This window comes from Myotis lucifugus, unplaced genomic scaffold, assembly GCF_000147115.1.
Source record: "Myotis lucifugus unplaced genomic scaffold, Myoluc2.0 scaffold_128, whole genome shotgun sequence".
NCBI lineage: Eukaryota > Metazoa > Chordata > Mammalia > Chiroptera > Vespertilionidae > Myotis > Myotis lucifugus.
Genome location: NW_005871176.1, coordinates 1,399,979 through 1,419,540, shown reverse-complemented (window position 1 = coordinate 1,419,540; position 19,562 = coordinate 1,399,979). Strand labels below are relative to the sequence as shown.

The 19,562-nt window shown below is 37.8% G+C and overlaps 1 protein-coding gene across 10 annotated transcripts in view; it reads left to right on the top strand.

Annotated features, from left to right (window-relative positions):
• The window catches only part of EIF4G3 (eukaryotic translation initiation factor 4 gamma 3), a 271,609-nt gene that overhangs the window by 226,563 nt on the left and 25,484 nt on the right, over positions 1 to 19,562 (top strand). For all 10 annotated transcript variants that reach the window (XM_023758375.1, XM_023758374.1, XM_023758378.1 and 7 more), the window contains 9 exons: positions 1,461 to 1,607; positions 2,037 to 2,273; positions 3,307 to 3,411; positions 5,128 to 5,260; positions 8,267 to 8,361; positions 10,784 to 10,877; positions 12,738 to 12,852; positions 15,582 to 15,802; positions 17,520 to 17,638. In XM_023758375.1, coding sequence (XP_023614143.1) covers positions 1,461 to 1,607; positions 2,037 to 2,273; positions 3,307 to 3,411; positions 5,128 to 5,260; positions 8,267 to 8,361; positions 10,784 to 10,877; positions 12,738 to 12,852; positions 15,582 to 15,802; positions 17,520 to 17,638 — 1,266 coding nt within the window. The remainder of the gene's footprint in view (positions 1 to 1,460; positions 1,608 to 2,036; positions 2,274 to 3,306; positions 3,412 to 5,127; positions 5,261 to 8,266; positions 8,362 to 10,783; positions 10,878 to 12,737; positions 12,853 to 15,581; positions 15,803 to 17,519; positions 17,639 to 19,562) is intronic.

The following is a 19,562-nucleotide window of genomic DNA, read 5'->3' as shown; positions in this document are numbered from 1 at the left end:
ACATAACAGCTGGAATTGTTGTTTTTCCCTCTCTCCCTCCTACTCTCTCTCTTTCTCTCTCTTTCCCTCTCCCTTTCTCTCTCTCTAAAATCAGTAGGAAATGTATCCTCAGGTGAGGATTAAAAATAATCTTTAAAAAATAATAAATAAAGTAGCATATTGGATATAACTGCTGATTTTTAGAGCCATTTTAGTTTGTTCTGGAACCTAACATCATGTTGGTTCTCTATTATGTACCACCTTGCTCGTGAATGTGCCTCTTGGTTCTCTTTTGTGTCATGTTGTATATTCTGGGTCCTATAATGTTAGAAAATAGAGTCTTTTGGCTTTTGCTTTGGAAATTCTTTGTCTTCATGTAGTGGTGTTTCTTTTCTGGAAGGCTGATTAAATGCCTAACTTCTTGTGTGATCAGAGTAGGCTTGACTATGAAATGACCTATAGTCACTTCCAGTTGTATGCCTGAGTTTGGCGATAAGGACATGTTAGTGTTTCTGTGGTTGTCTAAAATGTAATGAAACACTTGGTCCATTGGTTGACTAGACTGGGCAGTTGTTAAATGGTCTCTCATATGTCATAGGGACTGTGTTAAAGAATGTACCATCAGTTCTAGCACAGATATACTATAGCATCATAGTCTCCATTCTCAATAAGTTTCTCTAGCCATTCAGCCTTCATCAGCAGCTGTTTAAGTCCATTCAGGTGAATAACATTAACTATTGTGAGTATAAATACAATGCATCCTGTTTTTCACTAGACCTAGGGCAAATACCATGCATTTCAGAACTTTTGGAGCCACTTTGTGATTCCAGAAAAAATCATTTTGCCATGTTATAGCTGTTTAAAATGGTGCTCGGGGGAATTTCATCTGTAAAATAGAATATTTTAGTCAATTGAAATAATTAATAAACATCATATCTTGATAGTTAAAGTAAGTACTAGCATTGCAGTATCTTGACATTCCCCTGAGGAAAAGATATCTCAAAAAGATATCTCAAAAATGTGTTCCCCCTTCTGCTATTTCCTAGAATAAGGATCTCACCTACAACCTTTTCCCTTTGACCATGAAATTCATGCCATTTCTATTTGTTCCTTTAAACCAAGTACCTACAATAATAGTAAGAAAAACAAAAGTAATAGCCCTACAGAGCTAAAAACGTCTAGATAAGTACGGGGTCATATTTATAATAATCTTACATGGATTTCAAAGTCAGCTAAAGGCACAATCAGCCATAAAAGATAGAGTACATTTATATGAGAGGAGTGTGCATCTTTTCTGCATAAAATTTAAGACATCTTACCATTGAAACATGAAATGCCTGACACTAAATTTATATTTCTTGAATGCTTACCTGTGGTCCAGTCAGCATTATTTTGCAAATAAATAAAATTGATATTTTGGGGAAATCATTGAACATATTTAAGTAATCTTGCTGCTTTTACATTTTCCCATCTGGATGCAGCTGAAAGTACCCATGGCAGACAAGCCTGGGAACACAGTGAATTTCCGGAAGCTGCTATTGAACCGTTGCCAGAAGGAGTTTGAAAAAGATAAAGCAGATGATGATGTCTTTGAGAAGAAGCAGAGAGAACTCGAGGCTGCCAGTGCTGTAAGTCTTTTCACAGAAAGAAAGTGCTTGTGCAGTTTGAGTGTTATCAAATAGAATTTTATGTCGCTTGCTACTACATCTCCCTACTGTAGGTGCCTGTGGCCTTTTTTTCATGTGCATAAACTATATTGATGTATAGAAGAAAATGTTATTTCTTTTAATACTGCATGTTAGAGTTACTCAAGCTTCTTTCTAAGTCAGAGATTCAGAACCATCTTAAGAAAGGTCGCTGAGTGCCAGAAATCTCCTGAAATGGATGTAAACTTTTAAGTATCGTTCATTTTTCTGAGGAGTAGGACTTTAGTTGCAGTCAGATTCTCAAAGGTTATCCTGATCCCAGAAAGGGTAAGGACCGTGAATTTCAGTGTACATTCTTAGCGTCAGTTATGCAATACAGTTTTCATCATCATTCTGTTCCTTATACAACAGCCAGAGGAGAGGACAAGGCTTCATGATGAACTGGAAGAAGCTAAGGACAAAGCCCGGCGGAGATCCATTGGTAACATCAAGTTCATTGGAGAACTCTTTAAACTCAAGATGCTGACTGAAGCCATCATGCATGACTGTGTAGTGAAGCTGCTGAAGAACCATGATGAAGAATCCCTAGAGTGCCTGTGTCGCCTGCTCACCACCATTGGCAAAGATCTGGATTTTGAGAAAGCAAAGGTAAAAGTCCAAAATCGGAAACCTCCAGCAGGGAGTCTGTCTATTACAAAAGAACTAAGACAGTCAAAGGAAGTGGTCCATCATGCCCCAGTTGTCGAGGCTGCTTATTTTTCTCTGTTGCCCTTCTCATTGTTAGTGTTTGACCATCATGCCCTTACCTCATTTCCATTAACGTCAGAAGTGAAGAGCTCCCAAATTACATAAAAGTCAATTCATGAGTTGTTCAGATTATTTGTGCCTTGTCCTTTTTCTGCATTACCATTTCACAGGTCACTTGTATACGCAAATTATGAGCAGAAATAAAGGGGGAAAAACTACTAATGGTCAGGATTGAGGGTGATACAGAAATGAAGAAAACCCAGTAGCTTTCTTAAGTCCATGATCTACTTAATGATACAGCTATCTAACCACAATATAAGAAATAATAAAAATACCGTAATTCAAAACATAACATGCTCTACAAATAAGGGGTTGGGAAATTAGAAATGCTTCAAAGAAATGTCAGAAATATTTCATAGGTAGGATTATGTTTTGATGTGACAGAAAACCCCAAATGTTAGTAGTTTATTCAAGATTGAGGTTTATTTCTCATATGTGCAAGTAAAATTCAGAAGTGAAATCTGAGGGTGGTCTTAGATTTTTGGAGAACTCTTTAAACTCAAAATACTAATGATCAAAACACCAAGTTTCTCCAGCTTAATATTCTGTTTATTCCTAAGGTGTAGCCCCTTGTCCTTATGTTCTCAGCAGAAACAGTGGGGAAGGGACAAAGGACATAGCCACCTCTCTCTTAAGGTTCCAGGGAGCTGCAATATGACATTTCCATTTATGTTTGGCCTATAATTAGTTCTTTGACCACAGCCAGCTGCCTGAAATTTTTATCTTTTATTTTGGGTGTCATATGCTCAATTAAAAATTCTACCACATTACCTTTTGGCCCTACTTATATTCCTAGACCATTTAAAAATTCTACATGGTAAAAATTACATTTGAATTCCTCAGTCAAGAATACTAATTATTTTGTCTCTTGTAGCCACGTATGGACCAGTATTTTAATCAGATGGAGAAAATTGTGAAAGAAAGAAAAACCTCATCTAGGATTCGATTCATGCTTCAGGATGTGATAGACCTACGGCTGGTAAGTAGAAAACAATGAGCCTACCACTCCAGTCTGTTAAGGAGTTGGGTTGGAGAGTTCCTCCTCGTATTTACACGTGTAAAAACTTAAATGCTTTTGCTCTTGGAGTCAGAAATTAAATTGACAAAGTTTCATGGAGAGCTGTGTGAAAGGACTGAAGGCACATATATCTGCCTGTTATGTGTTTCTTCTCTTTACTCTGATTATCAAACCACATTGCAATTTTGAAATCTGCCATTCTGAATTCAAACTGTGGTCAATTAAATTTAGTCTCAGGATGCTAAATAATCAGGAAGCCTCATCTTCAAAATGAATACATTTAACTTCCCCGAGCCTTATATTTTAAGTCTCTAATATAGGTGTGTTGCCTACCTTGCAGATGTATTGTAAAGATTCAGTGAGGTGTCTAGCTCAGAAGAGATGTTGTTTTCTCCTCTGTTGTTTTTCCTATATAGCCTCCTGTTGTCCTGCTTTCATTTTCTTCATTTCTCATACCAGAAACAGTTTTTACCACTACCACTTCTTTTGTCTCTTCATATTTTAACTCCTGCAAGGAATATACTGCAGCTGATCATAAAGTACAGAAAATGAATATAGGTCCTACTCCTGCCCTGCTCTGCAACCAAATCAGATAGCATTGGTTATGGTTCTTTATCTTGTTAAGCCCAGATGTGATCTCAGAATCCTTATTACCAAAGCCACTGCCAGTTTATCAGAATTTCAATGCTGATTTAAACCATCCTTTCCTCTAGCTAGTATAAAAATGTAAATATGAAAAACGTCTCTGCGCAATCCTTCAACCACTTGTACTTACATTAAACTAGAAGGCCTGGTGCACGAAATTCATGCACAGGTGCAGTCCCTAGGCGTGGCTGGCGATCAAAGCACGAGTGTCTGGCGTGGAAGGGTGGGTCCCAGCTGACCTCTGGGCCCTGGGCAGCACCTGCACCCCTGCTCACACCCTCCTTGGCCTGGCACTGCCCACTCACCCGCTCCATCATCCCGCTGTGGTCCCACTCTTGTTGGGGTTCATCGGGGCCGGCAGCGCCTCTACTGTTGCCCGCTGCCAGCGCTGTGTCACTGACGCCCGGCATGCCACCCCCTAGTGGTCAGCACACGTCATAGCAAGCAGTCGACGACCGCCCAAGGGGACAATTTACATATTAGGCTTTTATTATATAGGATATTGGGATTGCAGCTGGGAAAGAGAAAAGTATAATTATAAGGACACAGCTTGTTTTGTCCTTCACAGGATAACCAAAAGGACAGAGTGGTGTGGCACTTTGTGTAGGTTACCAGACCATGATATGAAAGAAAAATGCTAGTCATCCTCGATTTAGAACCCCCATGGAGTGTGGTATGAACTGGGTCGCAGTATCCCAGATTAAGGCAAGGCGAAAGAATCCTGACCTTTCTTGATTCCTCTTCTCTCTCCTCTTTGCAAATATACAAAGTAATAAAAAAATACATTTGGGCTAGTCTTTCACTCTGTCTTTTTATCCATTGACTATTGGAAGGCTCAGTATACAGTAGTTCAGGGTTGATTGAGAAGAATTTAATTATTTAGATCTAATCCCCAAATTGCACACAGTGCTATCTGTAATTCAGATGAAAAACTGAAGTAACAGATTTTATAAGTATAAAATAGATTTTCAAAAATTTTTAAATTTTCTTTTTAGTTAATCTGGCTGATAACCTTATTTTCTCCTTTTATAGTGTAATTGGGTATCTCGAAGAGCAGATCAAGGGCCTAAAACTATTGAGCAGATTCACAAAGAGGCTAAAATAGAAGAACAAGAAGAGCAAAGGAAGGTCCAACAGCTCATGACCAAAGAGAAGAGAAGACCAGGTGAGGGGTGGAGTCCACTGGGCATTAGAGGACTTAGAAGTTTGAGGGACAAATATTAAGAATTCTATATTTAGACGTTAAATGAAATCAGACAGAATAACCCAAAGAATAGAGTGGTAATTGATAAGTGAAGAATCATCTGGAGATGGGGTATTGAGTTACAGCAGAGAATGCAAGAACTAAACATGATTTCTTTGACTATTTCAAAGTCAATAATCAACAAGACTTTATTGAGCATCTTCTATATACTCAGTATTGGGAGATATGAAAAGGTGTGGAAGATATAGTTCCTTCCCTCTAAAAACTTAAAGTTTACCTGGGAAGGCAAACCTAATATAGGGAACATTTGTCAAACAAATGGAAAATATTACCAATTATGAGATGTATTCTCCATTAAGGTCATAAAAATTCAGAGAAGAAGAGAGAGAGAAAACTGGAATAAATCTATATTTGAGGAAGGGACACTATTTGAGGATGGTAGATATTTGGAAGAGAAGGAAGAATTTTAGTTACGAAATTAAACATATATTTTAAAGAGGAATAAAACCTGATTGGGAAAAACTTAAGTGTTCAAAACGAATGAAAAAATGTCTGGAGCCAGATTATGAATTTTTGAGTCGATTTGATAGACATTAAGGAGTTATGGTAAGTTTTTGAGCAAAGGAGTAATGTCATGTTGGAGATATATAAATAAAATAAGTCTATTGCTTTTCACATGATGAATCAGAAGGGTACACCAAACTCAGAAATCTTGCTGTTCCTGAAATCCTATGTGGGAGGAGTTGAGACTTAATAGCAATAGGAATAAAAAGGAAAATAAATGAAAGATGAAATAAAAGGGAAAATAGAAAGTCCATGGACTAAATTGAGGAACATTGGAAGAGGAAACCATTTTTGGAGGAAAATGATCATATTTATTTGAAGCCTGCTTAATTTTAGATGACAATAGGGCATCCAAATGGGAATCTCATTTTGTTCACTGTGAGTGAGCAGGCCAGTGACTGGGTCAGATAGTATAGTGGGAGAAAGCATAGACTCTGGAGCCAAACTGTCTAGTTTGAATTTCAGCTCTCCGACATCCTAGCTGTGTGACCTAGCACAAGTCACTTAATATGTAAAATGGATCTAATATTAGTACTGAGGAATTTGTGTGAGGATGAAATGAGGTAGTATATGTAACATGTTGAGTGTAACAACTGGCATTAGTGAATACTCAGTAACCATTAGCTGTTATTTATCGCAGACACAGTAGATCTCATCATGAAGTTATGATAGATTAATCCTCCAGGGAAGAAATAGTACTTTTAAATTTCATGGGACACCACACTTACCTTCCTACCCTAGTACCTAACATAATGCCTTTTAGGTAATGACTTTTATTTATTATCAAAATAGATTGAGAGGGAAAAGATGAAGCCTAATCCAGGAGGATGTCCATAGTTGATTAAAGGAAGGAAAGAACTCTTGGAAAAGTGACAGATAAGAAACAAGTGGAGAAGGAGGAGTACATACTAGGATATAAGTGTCATAGACACAAGGAAGAAGCAAGTCTGCTCATGATCAGTAATATCAGATAGCACAGAGAAAACCAAGAAGTATATGAGGATGAGAAATATTTTTTTAATAGATTGGTGGTCTTTCATTCATTTATTTTATTTAACAAATATTTATTGAGTGCCTTTCACTTAACAGGAGAAAGTCACTTCCCTCATGCAGTTTACATCTTACTGGGGACGGGGTGGGGGGAGACAATAAACAAATACTTAAGCATAAATATTTGTCAGATAAATTTGTTCTATAGAAAAAAATTAAGCTGAGAGAGGGAGTGGGGAGTACAAGGCTTTGTGGGTAGAGGTTGCAATTTTCAATAGGGAAGTTGGGAAACCTATTAAAGTTGGTATTTTTTGAGCAAGTGAGGAAGCTAAGTCATGTATATGTAGGTTGTCCCAAAAAAATGTATACACACACTTTGAATAATTATAAAGGCAGTGTTTATTAAAATACATTTTATTTGCAGAATTGAGCTATTGGCTGTTAAAGAATGTATACATTTTTTGGGACATCGTGTATGTGGGGAAAGAGAGTCTTAGGCAAAGTGGAATATCGTAAGCACAAAGGCCCTGAAACACCATTTTTAAGGAACAGCAAGGTGGCCAGTGGGGCTGGATCAAATGGCAGAGGGGTAGAGTGGCAGAAGATGGGGTCTGAGAGTCAGGGTCAGATTATTTAGTTTATAGGCCATTTATAAGAAATCTTTTTCCTCTGAGTGAAATAGGTTACAGAAGTGTTTTGAGCAGAGAAGTGCCACAGGACCTGGTTTGTCCTTTACAAGGGTCACACTGACTGCCAGGATGAAACAGATAAGGAAGCAGGGGAGCCATTGAAGAGATTTTTGTACTAATTGAGGAAATATTTGTGGCTTAAATCAAATTGGTAGTATTGGTAGTAGTTAGAAGGGGCTAGATGCTGAATATATTGTAATGGTTAAACTGACAAGATTTGCTAACAAATGGATGCAAAGTGTGAGAAAGAGGTGTCAAGGTTTTCTGCTGAGAAGCTGAAAGGTTGAAGAAGCAGGTTTCGAGGGATGATTGAAGCATACTGTCATTTGACACCTTAAAATGAAATAAACTTTGGAATAAATAATTTCCATCTGATTTCTCCCAAAGTGTTCTAATCATAAACTCTATCAACACAATCATTAACTCTTTAAAAGCTAGCTTTGTCCCTCCCTTGGCTAGCTTGGCACTTAATCTCTACTCATTTGTATCACTTGATTTCACGGTCATTAATGTTTCATCAGAGATCCAATATAAGCAGAGTGCTTCTGCTTGATATTTTCATATTGTGGCAGTTATAGAGACTGTCAGCAGTGCTTTAACCATTTCTTTTGGTTTTTTTGCTTGGTTTTGATTGGAGCTGCTGAGTTGACACTATTGCTCACTCTTTCACTGTCAAACCTACTTAAGACAGATGAGAGATTGGCTCACTCTATTCTCCCGGCAGGTGTCCAGAGAGTGGATGAAGGTGGGTGGAACACTGTACAAGGGGCCAAGAATAGTCGGGTACTGGACCCCTCAAAATTCCTGAAAATCACTAAGGTGAGTGTTACATTTAAAACACAACAACAGCAGCCTGGCCGATGTGGCTCAGTGGTTGAGCATTGACCCATGAACCAAGAGGTCCCAGGTTTGACTCTGGTCAGGGCACACGCCTGGTTGTGGGCTTGATACCCAGTGTGGGGCGTGCAGGAGGCAACTGATCAACGATTCTCTCTCATTGATGTCTCCATCTCTGTATCCTTCTCCCTTCCTCTCTAAAAAGTCAATAAAAACATATTTTTAAAAATAATAATAATAAAACACACAACAGCTTCAAAATATTATTGAGAGGCAAAAGGTAGATTCCTTCTTGCTCATATAAAATAGCCATAATGCAGATTTTATGAGATTTTTTTCCTGCAAGTCAGTATTGCTCATTGTATTCTTACATACTTTTCCTAACATTAGTCCTTTTTATTTCTATGAGGGTTTACTACAGTGTATCCTTAGCTCTGGGGAAGAAATAGCTACCTGTTTAAGTCTAACCATGAAAGGACTTAATGGTTTGCTATATCCAAGGCCTAAAAGAAATAACAGAGGACCTACTAGAAATCATTCTGTGATAAATGTTTAATATACTCAATTTAACTTTCTCTCTCTTGAGACTCCATGGCCAGTGAGAGGAAATTTTCTCCTAGCAGATGTTTTCAGCAGAAGTTGATCACTCTAAATAGGGTGAAGAACATAGAGAAAGCAGAATTACATTTTGTAAAAGTGGAAACTTCTATAGCTCAGTGGGTTTGTCGAATTATTTGCAAGTCTAGTTTGATCCTTAGTTATAATATACTCCTTGTTCTGAAAATTGGCAGCCTGCCAATAGGATGCTAAAGACAATCTAAAGTTAATGTGAAAACATCAAATGAAAGAAGTTGACAAAAAGAAAACAGACTTTGATAAAGTTGGAAGAAGATGGAATATGTCTTTGCATCTTTATGGTTTTGTCAAAGCATTGCTTCAGGATAAAACATTACCTCTCTCGATCTCTCTTGATGTTAATTAGCTAGGATCCTATTCTCACAGATTCTGGTACCTTCTTTTGGTTGTTTATGTCTTAGATCAGGAATTCCATTGCTGAATACGACTTGATTCCCATCCACTTTCATTTCCAGCAAGAGAGGGTATTAACCAAGATTTTATGTGTAAAGAACTCCCCCAACATCAGCCCCAGTATCTTTGTAAATGTTATCAGTATTTGTCTGTGGGTTTTTTTTTTTGGGTTGTTTTTTTTTTTTTTTGTCTAGACCATGCATGCAGAAGAGATGAAATGGTTACTCCATCTCAATTGACAATGATCTAATGTGTCTGTGTTTTTAACTGTTGTTTCTGTGAATGAACACTCTAAAAAAAGAGTAGCGCTGATGCCCTGATCGGTTTGGCTCAGTGGATAGAGCGTTGGCCTGTGGACTGAAGGGTCCCGGGTTCGATTCCGGTTAGGGGCATGTGCCTTGGTTGCGGGCACATCCCCAGTGGGGAGTGTGCAGAGGCAGCTGATCGATGTTTCTCTCTCATCGATGTTTCTAACTCTCTATCCTTCTCCCTTCCTCTCTGTAAAAAAATCAATAAAATATATATTTTTTAAAAAAGAATAGCTCTGGTATTAAACCTATAATATTCCTTCATATTTTGAAAAATATATCAATTGTTTTTTTAACCAATTTTGTGTATATTCAGATAGTCACAATATACTCTATATGAGTATATCCTGGAAAAAAGTCAAAACCATTAAACAAATTCATTGTTAACTACAAGGGATTTATGTGAAAGTATGTCATTTATCAAGATAGCACTGTCAGAATATAGTAATACCTTTATTACAAAGAGCTGCATTACAGCCTTTGTGTTACATTGTAGTTCTATTCACTTGCACTAAAAATGTGCATGGAGGGTTAAACCTGAAAGATAAGAGACCTTAACTCCCTATCTAACATTGTATTCTTGTTTTTCTAGTCCCCTTTATGAATACTCCCATTCCACCTTTCCATCCTTAGCCCCAGGCTATATTAGGCTGTGTTAAAATGTGAAATTGTTTTGTCAACAATCATATGAGGAGATTAATGAGTTCATTTAGTGGTATTTGTGTATTCCTTTTTTATTTTTTATATCAATGGGTGTTGTTATACAAGAGGAACCATTAGAAACTGCTTACATTTAGCAAACTGTCACACCATTTTAGAGGACTTGAATACTTTCTCTAGACTGACCAGTGGTTTCAAATTGTGTTTTCTGGAAGCTGGATTCCAAGGAAGTGCTTTAGGGGCCATAGGAATCCCACTTTAATGTGAACAGCTCCAATTTATGTTTCTTAAATCAGCATTCCAAGCAAAATTTTGTTGCTAAAATTAGTTTTACTGAGCTGAAAATTAAAAGATAAAGTATTCTTCTAGAATATTGCCTAGAATTGATCTTGTTACTTATGTTACAGCCCACAATTGATGAGAAAATTCAGCTGGTACCTAAAGCACAGCTGGGCAGTTGGGGAAAAGGCAGCAGCGGTGGAGCAAAGGCAAGCGAGACTGGTAAGCACAGAGAGCCCCTCCCTTCTCAGGAACCTGTGGTCCTTTAGCATTCACCTTACAGCACATTTCCACATCATTTAATGGTGACTTTAGGAAAGGATCTATAAACAAATCCTGCACAAACTTACTGGTGACCCTGACTAACATGACTTCCTCTTCAAAAGTGTTCCTTAGGTGTGTTTTTTTTTTTAAAAAAATAGGCTATTTTAAGACTTTAATCTCTTAGGTTCCTTTGTTTTTGTTCACAAGTCTATATATATAAAAGCCTAAGCGACTGAACAACCCATCAACCAGTCACTATGACATGCACTGACCACTAGGGGGCAGGCGCTCAATGCAGGAGCTGCCCCCTGGTGGTCAGTGTGCTCCTGGCCCCTCCCCCTGGCCGCTGGCCAATCTCCCACAGCCCTGATCATTGGCCAGGCCAAGGGACCCCCCTCCTCCCGTGCATGAATTCATGCACCAGGCCCCTAGTTCAATATAATTACAGAAATTACTGGGACTCCAGTAATTTAAAAGACAAATTCATTTTTGCTGAGAAAAAGAATGTTAACACATTGTTTGCGGGTAGTTTTTATCGCCCGCGCTCTACTACCAGTCAACTTAAACGTATAACTAAAACGTATAAATACATTTCCCGCTTTCAATGCGTTTTAATAGCCAGAGCATTTAATTTTAGCTTGTTGTAAAAATAATTAGATTGAAATTGTTTTTAAAATCTTTTACCAAAAGTCATATTTTGAAAAATTGGACCTTGGGATGTGACCTTGACAAACACATCTTAAAAGCTGAAGAAGCCTTATGGAAAGAATAAAAACTTCATTGTTAACCTTCTTTCTGTATTTCCCTTTTACTATGTAATTTTGACCTTTTTTTCTTTAAATAAAAAATATTATTATTCATTTAAACCTACATACATAATTTTACATAAATGAGATCATAACATTTCTATTACCTTTTTTAAGTGAAATATAGTTGATCCTTCAACAATTTGTGGTTAAGGATATCTCTTATGTTATAGCCCACAACTTATGAGAAAATTCAGCTCGTCTAACCATGAAAGGAATTTGTCACACTTCTACCTCTTCTCTCCCTTTTAATTAATTTTCTGCTTCTGATTTGCCGTGGGTGAGAAACTGCTTGTCCTGCTGGTTAAAATTGTCTAAAAGAAGACTAAATGGGGAAATAGGAAGATTCTCTCTTAAAATGAATAAAGTGTGTGATATTGGCTATTTAAAAATTACTTCTACATTTTTTTTGCTTGCCTCCACCCCATGCAGTCAAAAATCCATGTATAATTTTGAATCCCCAAAAACATAAGTTGTGCCTTGGTATCCATGAAGGATTGGTTCCAGGATCCCCCTGCAGATACCAAACTCCTGGATACTCAAGTTCCTTGTATAGAATGGTGCAGATCAATGCATACAGTTAGCTCTCAGCATCTGCAGAACTCCCAACTGTGGATCAAAGGCAGTACAGGTATTTATTTTAAAATCCATATTTAAGTGGACCTACACAGTTCAAATCTGTGTTGTTCAAGGATCAACTATATTTTGTTTTGTTTTTGCTTGCCTCCATCCTTTCTGTTTATCACTCCCATACCCAAAGGATAATTTAATTATGTTTTTAAAGAAGCAAGAACAAATTGTTGTAATGAGCAAAGATTTTTTTAATTTTTTTTATACAAATTCTAACAGTCTGCTTCTCAAAATATGGCCTGTGGACCAGGAGATTGGCATCACCTTGTTAGACTTGTTAGAAGTGTCTCATCTCAAGCTCCACCCCAGGGAGGCAGATGAATTAGAAGCTGCATTTTAGTCATGGGTTTTGTATTTTTCTCTCAATCCTCAACACTTATAGATCCCTTACGGTCAAGTGCTTCCAGCTTAAACAGATTCTCTGCTTTACAACCTCCAGCACCCTCAGGGTCTACATCCACACCTTTAGAGTTTGATTCCCGGCGGACTTTAACCAGGTAAGGAGAAGAAGTTTGCTATCCATATTAGCTCAAGACTCACCTGCTTGTCTGTCTGTCTGTCTGTCTGTCTGTGACACAGCGCTGGCAGCGGGCAACAGTAGAGGCGCTGCCGGCCCCGATGAACCCCAACAAGAGTGGGACCACACACACACACACACAGGTGCCCACACAAATTATTATGATAATCCTTATGGATGGATTTCTATCATTCCTAAGATTGATTTCCTTTTTCTTTTCCTCCTTTAATCTTCACATTCTGTAATTTCCAAATAAGAACAAAATTGGGTGGTAGATTTAGGATGGGATGGAAAGAAAGGGTACGTTAATCTGGCAAATACCTAATGGTTTGCTCCTTAAGAAAGCCAGGCTGATTCAAAAGGTCCTGGGAGCTGTATAGGGCTCTCCAAGCTAATGCCACAGGATACTCTAGGGCAGCGGTTCTCAACCTGTGGGTCGCGACCCCTTTGGCAGTTGAACGACCCTTTCACAGGGGTCGCCTAAGACCATCCTGCATATCAGAGATTTACATTACGATTCATAACAGTAGCAACATTACAGTTATGAAATAGCAACGAAAATAATTTTATGGTTGGGTCACAACATGAGGAACTTTATTTAAAGGGCCAGAAGGTTGAGAACCACTGCTCTAGGGCCGTGGTTGGCAAACCGCGGCTCGCGAGCCACATGCGGCTCTTTGGCCCCTTCAGTGTGGCTCTTCCACAAAATACCATGTGCAGGTGCGCACGTACAGTACGATTGAAACTTCGTGGCCCATGCGCAGAAGTCAGTATTTTGTGGAAGAGCTGTTATTTTGTGGAAGAGCCACATTGAAGGGGCCAAAGAGCCACATGTGGCTCGCGAGCCACGGTTTGCCGAGCCGCAGTTTGCCGAACACTGCTCTAGGGTAATTTAGCAATCTCAAGCATGGAGATGAAAAGGAGGTCTGACAGCCCCCACACACACCTCACTGTCACACTATTCTTCTAGTTATATTTGAGGTTGTCTTTTTTTTTTTTCACTACTATGTATTCTATCCTCTGACTTTTGTTTTTATAGGATTCATACAGTCAAGAGTTCTTTTGGCTAGTCTCCTGAGAATTGATGAGGACCTGTAGTATAGTGACAGAGAACAAAAAAAAAAAATTTTTAAGCCTCACTCAGGGATATGTTTTTATTGGTTTTTAGAGAGAGAAGAAGGGAGAGATAATATCCATCAGTTGCCTCCAGTACTTGCCCTGAGCAGATCAAACCCACAACCTAGGTATGTGCCCTGATCAGAAATCAAACCCACCAGCTTTTGGTGTATGAGGTGATGCTCTTACCAACTGAGCCACCTGACCAGGGTGAACCCAAAATTTTTGATATAAGTAGAGCTGAAGTTTCTTTATGCTCTCAAACTTTAATTTTTTACTAATGTAATGCTTGGCTAGGTAGACTTTCTAAGCTATGTTACTATTCCCTTGACACCTGAGACAAAATATGCTTAGCACAAGTCAACTTTGTTTTTTAAATATGTTTTTATTGATTTTCGAAAGAGGAAGGCAGGTAGAAATGTCCTTGAGACAGAGAAACATCGACCGGCTGCCTCTTGCACACCCCCTGCTGGTGATTGAGCCCACAACCAGGGCATGTGCTCTGACCTGGAATTGAACCTGCGACCTCTCAGTGCATGGCACATCGCTCAACCAACAGCAACGGCAGCTAGGACACAGTCAATTTTCTAATGATAACTGGGATTGTTATTGAGCATTAGTTGTGCTATTGAAGTCTTTGTGGCTCTTAGCTCTGCTATAAATTTCCCCCGATGGCTGTGCTTTTTGAGTATGTATAGCTTTTTTTACAGTGCTTAGACTGTTGTCACACTTCTACCTCTTCTCCCCCTTTTAATTAACTTTCTGCTTCTGATTTTCCATGGGTGAGAAACTGCTTGTCTGGTTAGAATTATCTAAAAGAAGACTATATAGGGAAACAGGAAGATTCTCTCTTAAAATTAAAGTGTGTGATATTGGCTATTCAAAAATTACTTCTACTACTTGGTTCTCAGATATTTTTCATATAGTTGAAGTTTCTAAATAAATAACGTATTGTATAATTTCTAAGATAGTGATACCATGTTCTTTCAGTATTCTGTTTTTCTTTCACTCATTTGGTCCATATATTCACCACTGTCTTCATTATCTTAAAAGATTTTTTAAAAGTAGAACAAGGAATTTCTATTGTCATTTAAAAATTTTAAGTTAGTATCCCTTTAACATATTTAAGAGAAAAATTAAGCTATCTTTTTTAAAATTTATCTTTATTGTTGAAAGTATACTGATGTCCACTTTTTTTCCCCATTGAGCCCCTCCACTCTGCATCTGCCCCTCCCCCATATCTTCATCACACAATTGTCTATGTCCATGGGTTATACATAGATACATATAAGTTCTTTGGTTAATCTCTTCCCAAGCTATCTTAATACTCTCTTTTTTTAATTAAATTTATTAAGGTGACATTGGTCAACATGAACTTATAGGTTTCAGTTATGAATATTCTCTTTAAAGCACTGATTTACATGTTTTTATAAATAATTACACTTTAAAATATAATTGATACCTTACATATCTAAAGTTTTCTCAAAAATTATTCTGCATGCTTTAGAAAAACTAATTAAATTAAGTTGCTTTATAATTTAAATACATAAGGAGATGGGGGTCTTTCTTTTGACAAGTGTTTTGTCTTTTAAGTCGTGGAAGCACAGGCAGGGAGAAGAATGACAAACCCCTTCCACCTGCAACAGCTCGTCCGAACACTTTCATAAGGGGCAGCAGCAGTAAAGACCTGTTAGACAATCAGTCTCAAGAAGAGCAACGAAGAGAGATGCTGGAGACTGTGAAACAGCTTACAGGAGGCATGGATGTGGAAAGGAACATCGCTGAGGCTGACCGGAGCAAAGCCAGGGAGTCAGGTGAGAGACTGTATAAACACATAGGATGAAGGATGGGGCCTTCAATTTGGAAGGAAAAATATAAAGGAGACTTTGTGCCTGAGTAAATTTCATGGTAACAACACACACACTGACACCTTAAAAGTTAAAGTCATCATCCTCAGAGTTTTGTAACCTAGTTCTCATTCCTCAGGTATCCTTTTGTTCAGCAGTTTGTAAATTTTCTTCTTTCTCTGTTAAATATGATTATGATGAAGTAAACAATCTGAAATTCTTACACGTTCTCTACATAACATCCCACTGTGCATAGAGTGCTTATGCTTTGTAGAGCCCCTCAAATGTATGGAATTCTGACATTGAGACACTGCAAGGCAAACCAAAGAGAGAGTATCAGATTGTCTTTTGTTACTTTCATCTTCCTTGGTAATCTCTGTGGGTTTTGTACGTTTAGCATGTATATGCTTAGAGGAAGACTCAGATAATGCTCTAAAAATTGCCACATGAGTTTAACCTATCTGTGTTTCAGTTTCCTCATTTGCTACCTGGGGATAACAAGTGTAGGTTATGAAAATTAAATGAGAAGTCAATACATGTAACTACTGAGAACATTACCTGATAAATACAAAGTTTTCAAAAGGTACTAGAGGTCGTGGTGATGATGATGATAATGATAGTGATGAAAAATCGTTTAAAGATCATTTTTAGCATCTTTTAACTCTTCACCCTGAAGTAATACTGGTTGTTTATAACATTTTTATAACTTTAAAATTTGTTTTACTCTTTAAATTGTGTCTTCTAACTGTAATCTTTAAGTGGATTTCAAAAGCAAGTTGAAATGTCTTCCCCCAACTGATAGAGACTCCAGATCCTTCATCTTTAAGGACATGTAGCTTTCTTATCTGTGTTAAGTATTTTGGGAACATAATAAAATAGGTCATGGAAATACCATGTAGTGAATAATGTAGCACAGCTGCCCTTTGGATGTTTACTGTCTTGATCATTTGTCCATTTACCGTGTGCACACTGAGCAACTAGTGACTTCTGGGCACTTATTCCCTGCTCTCAGCCTTCAGTCTCTGGGTCAGGAAGACCTTTATCAAATAGTTTCACAAAATAATCCCTATCAGGACAAACTAAGAAAAATGCTGTGAAGGAAAGGAACACAGTTCTAGGGGCGTATTTAACAAAGGAACTGCCTAAAATGGACAGAGGGCTAGCAGGAAAAGCTTCCCAAGGACGAAAGGACCAATAGGTGTTAAAACAGGTTTGTAGGAAGGGGTAGGCATGGAACAGAGAGCAGGAGCATTCCAGACAAACGAGTACCATGAGCACAGTGGTACGAGGCAGAGCCATGTCAGGTTCAAGCACTTGCCAAAGGCCAGTGTGGGTGTAACTCTGTGTACAATTATACAGGCCTCAGGTGCGCTTTTCATCTTAGAAGCAATGGAGAGGAATCAAAATACTGAAAGGAACAAAAAAGCTTTAATTATAAACGTTTATCATATCCTGTATCCTTTTAATTGTTGTGATCATAAAGTTACTTACTGTATATCTATTCTAAAATAGATGTTTCTGTATTCTGCTTTTAGGTATCTTGCTTTGTCAAATTTGTACCTATTTTTAATACCTTTACTGAAAAAAGTGATATAACAACATGTAAACATTATCAACTATGATATCACCATTTTAATGATACTTTTTGTCATTTTCACTTTCTTACTTTTTTAAACCTCACTAGTAGTGAAACCAGAAATTCCAACAACATCAGCCCCTGACAAGCCTTCATTGTCAGAAGAGGAAATGGAGAGGAAGTCCAAATCTGTCATTGATGAATTTCTACACATTAATGATTTTAAGGTAAATGAGATATTTTTCAAGAAAGCAACAACAGAGAAAGCCCTATGACAGACATAGTAACTTGGTTCTGTTTAGTTGTCATTGTGAACTAACAAGGCTTAGAATGTGTGATCCAAGTCCTACACAGCCCAGTTTGCACAACCTTCATACATTTCTGCCTAGTCCTCTCTTTTAAATTATGTAGTTGACAAGATCAAGTGGCAGGGAGAGAGAATGGGTACCAATCCATCCTCCACTATGGGGTAACCAAATTGGCTCTGATATTAATGATCAAAACCAAGACATTATTATTATGAGGCATTTCTGGTTCCCTGTCTATTACCTCTCATGAACTTTATGGTCAGTTTATCGTCATTCTTCTATTAACTTTATAGTATGGCTGATACTACTTGGTCTTTATTTCATAAGTAGAAAACAGGCACAGAGGAGTAAACAGTGGGCCAGGGTCAGACAGCCTAAATCAAACATTTCAAGACATAGCTTTGCATTTGCCCTTCGTTAGTTAGCCCTGAGCGTCTCTTTGATCTTCACTTTAAGATGGTAGTGAATAAGAGAGATATACTGCCTGGCTTCATGTGACCTAATGTCTAGTTGCAGAGACAGACCCTAAACAGGTAACTGCACATTTAGGTATTTAAATTGTAGTTATAATAAATGCTGTAGATCTCTTTTGGAGAGATCATATAATGAGATTTAATTTAGGGATCTGGAGTAAACAAAGGCTTGTTAAAAATATTTGTCAGATATATTAAGTCCTTTGGCATATATAATAAAAAATTCTTTCAAGTTTCTCTTGACAACCTAGTTATTATCTGCTTTCCATATAAAAAATTCAGCTTGGTATTAGCTATAGCCCAACCTTCTAAAAACTTCAAGCCGTGAAATTGTCCAAAATTTAGAAGAAATAGGAAGTTTTCATGACAAGCAATTTCGAGAGGAGGACTTTGTAGAAGCCCTTGAAAACCAGCAAAAATAAATAAACATTAACAGAAAAGAGCCAAAGCATATACTTCATATACTGTGATTTGTTAGTTAGATTCTTAGAAAGGAGAATATTTTTGTAAAATGGTAGCACAGCTTTTTTTCCTGTGTGGTAGTAGAGAAATATGAGACTCACAAGAAAGAGGAAAGGCTAAGAAAGATGAAAAGATGAACAGCAGAGACAGTAAGGAAGAAAGCAGTGGAATTTGGCTTTAGAAATAATTTGAGGAATATGAAAAGTCAGTGAGCAGCCAAAACTTTGAAAGAGGAAAAAATATGACCCTGTGATGAGCTGAAGATATAGGGAGAAAGGACCTTAGTAACACTTATGTGCAACAAGAGGACTCTTGGATTCATCATTAGCCCTATGTCCGGCCTGCAGTGTTGAAGGGACAATCAGGTATGACGCATAATGAGGTCTTACTATGGACTCTGTGCTATTTTACAAATATTATATGTATAAACCTTTCTGGTAGTAATATTATAATAGCCATTTTTAAAGATAAGGAAACTTAGATGCAAAGAGGTAAAGTAGCATGCTTTAAGTTATGTTGCTGATAAGTGGCAGACTCAGTATTCAAAGCCAGGCTGCTAGCTTTAGAGCATAAACTATACTTTATCTTATTATCTTTAGGGTATTAGTGTGTCACACTAAAGGCTTAGAGAGCTCATCCTAAGGAAGAGTTTTTTCCTAACATCTTAATAGATGCTATTATTATCCTATATAATAAAAGCCTAATATGCTAAGTGTCCGGTCGTCTGGTCATCGTTCAACCAATCAAAGCGTAATATGCTAATAATATGCTAAGGTCGCTCAACCACTTGCTATGATGTGCACTGACCACCAGGGGGCAGAAGCTCCAACCCATGGGTTAGCTTGCTGCTAGAGTCCAGCCAATTGGGACTGAGCAAGACAGGCTGGACATGCCCTGGAGACCTATCG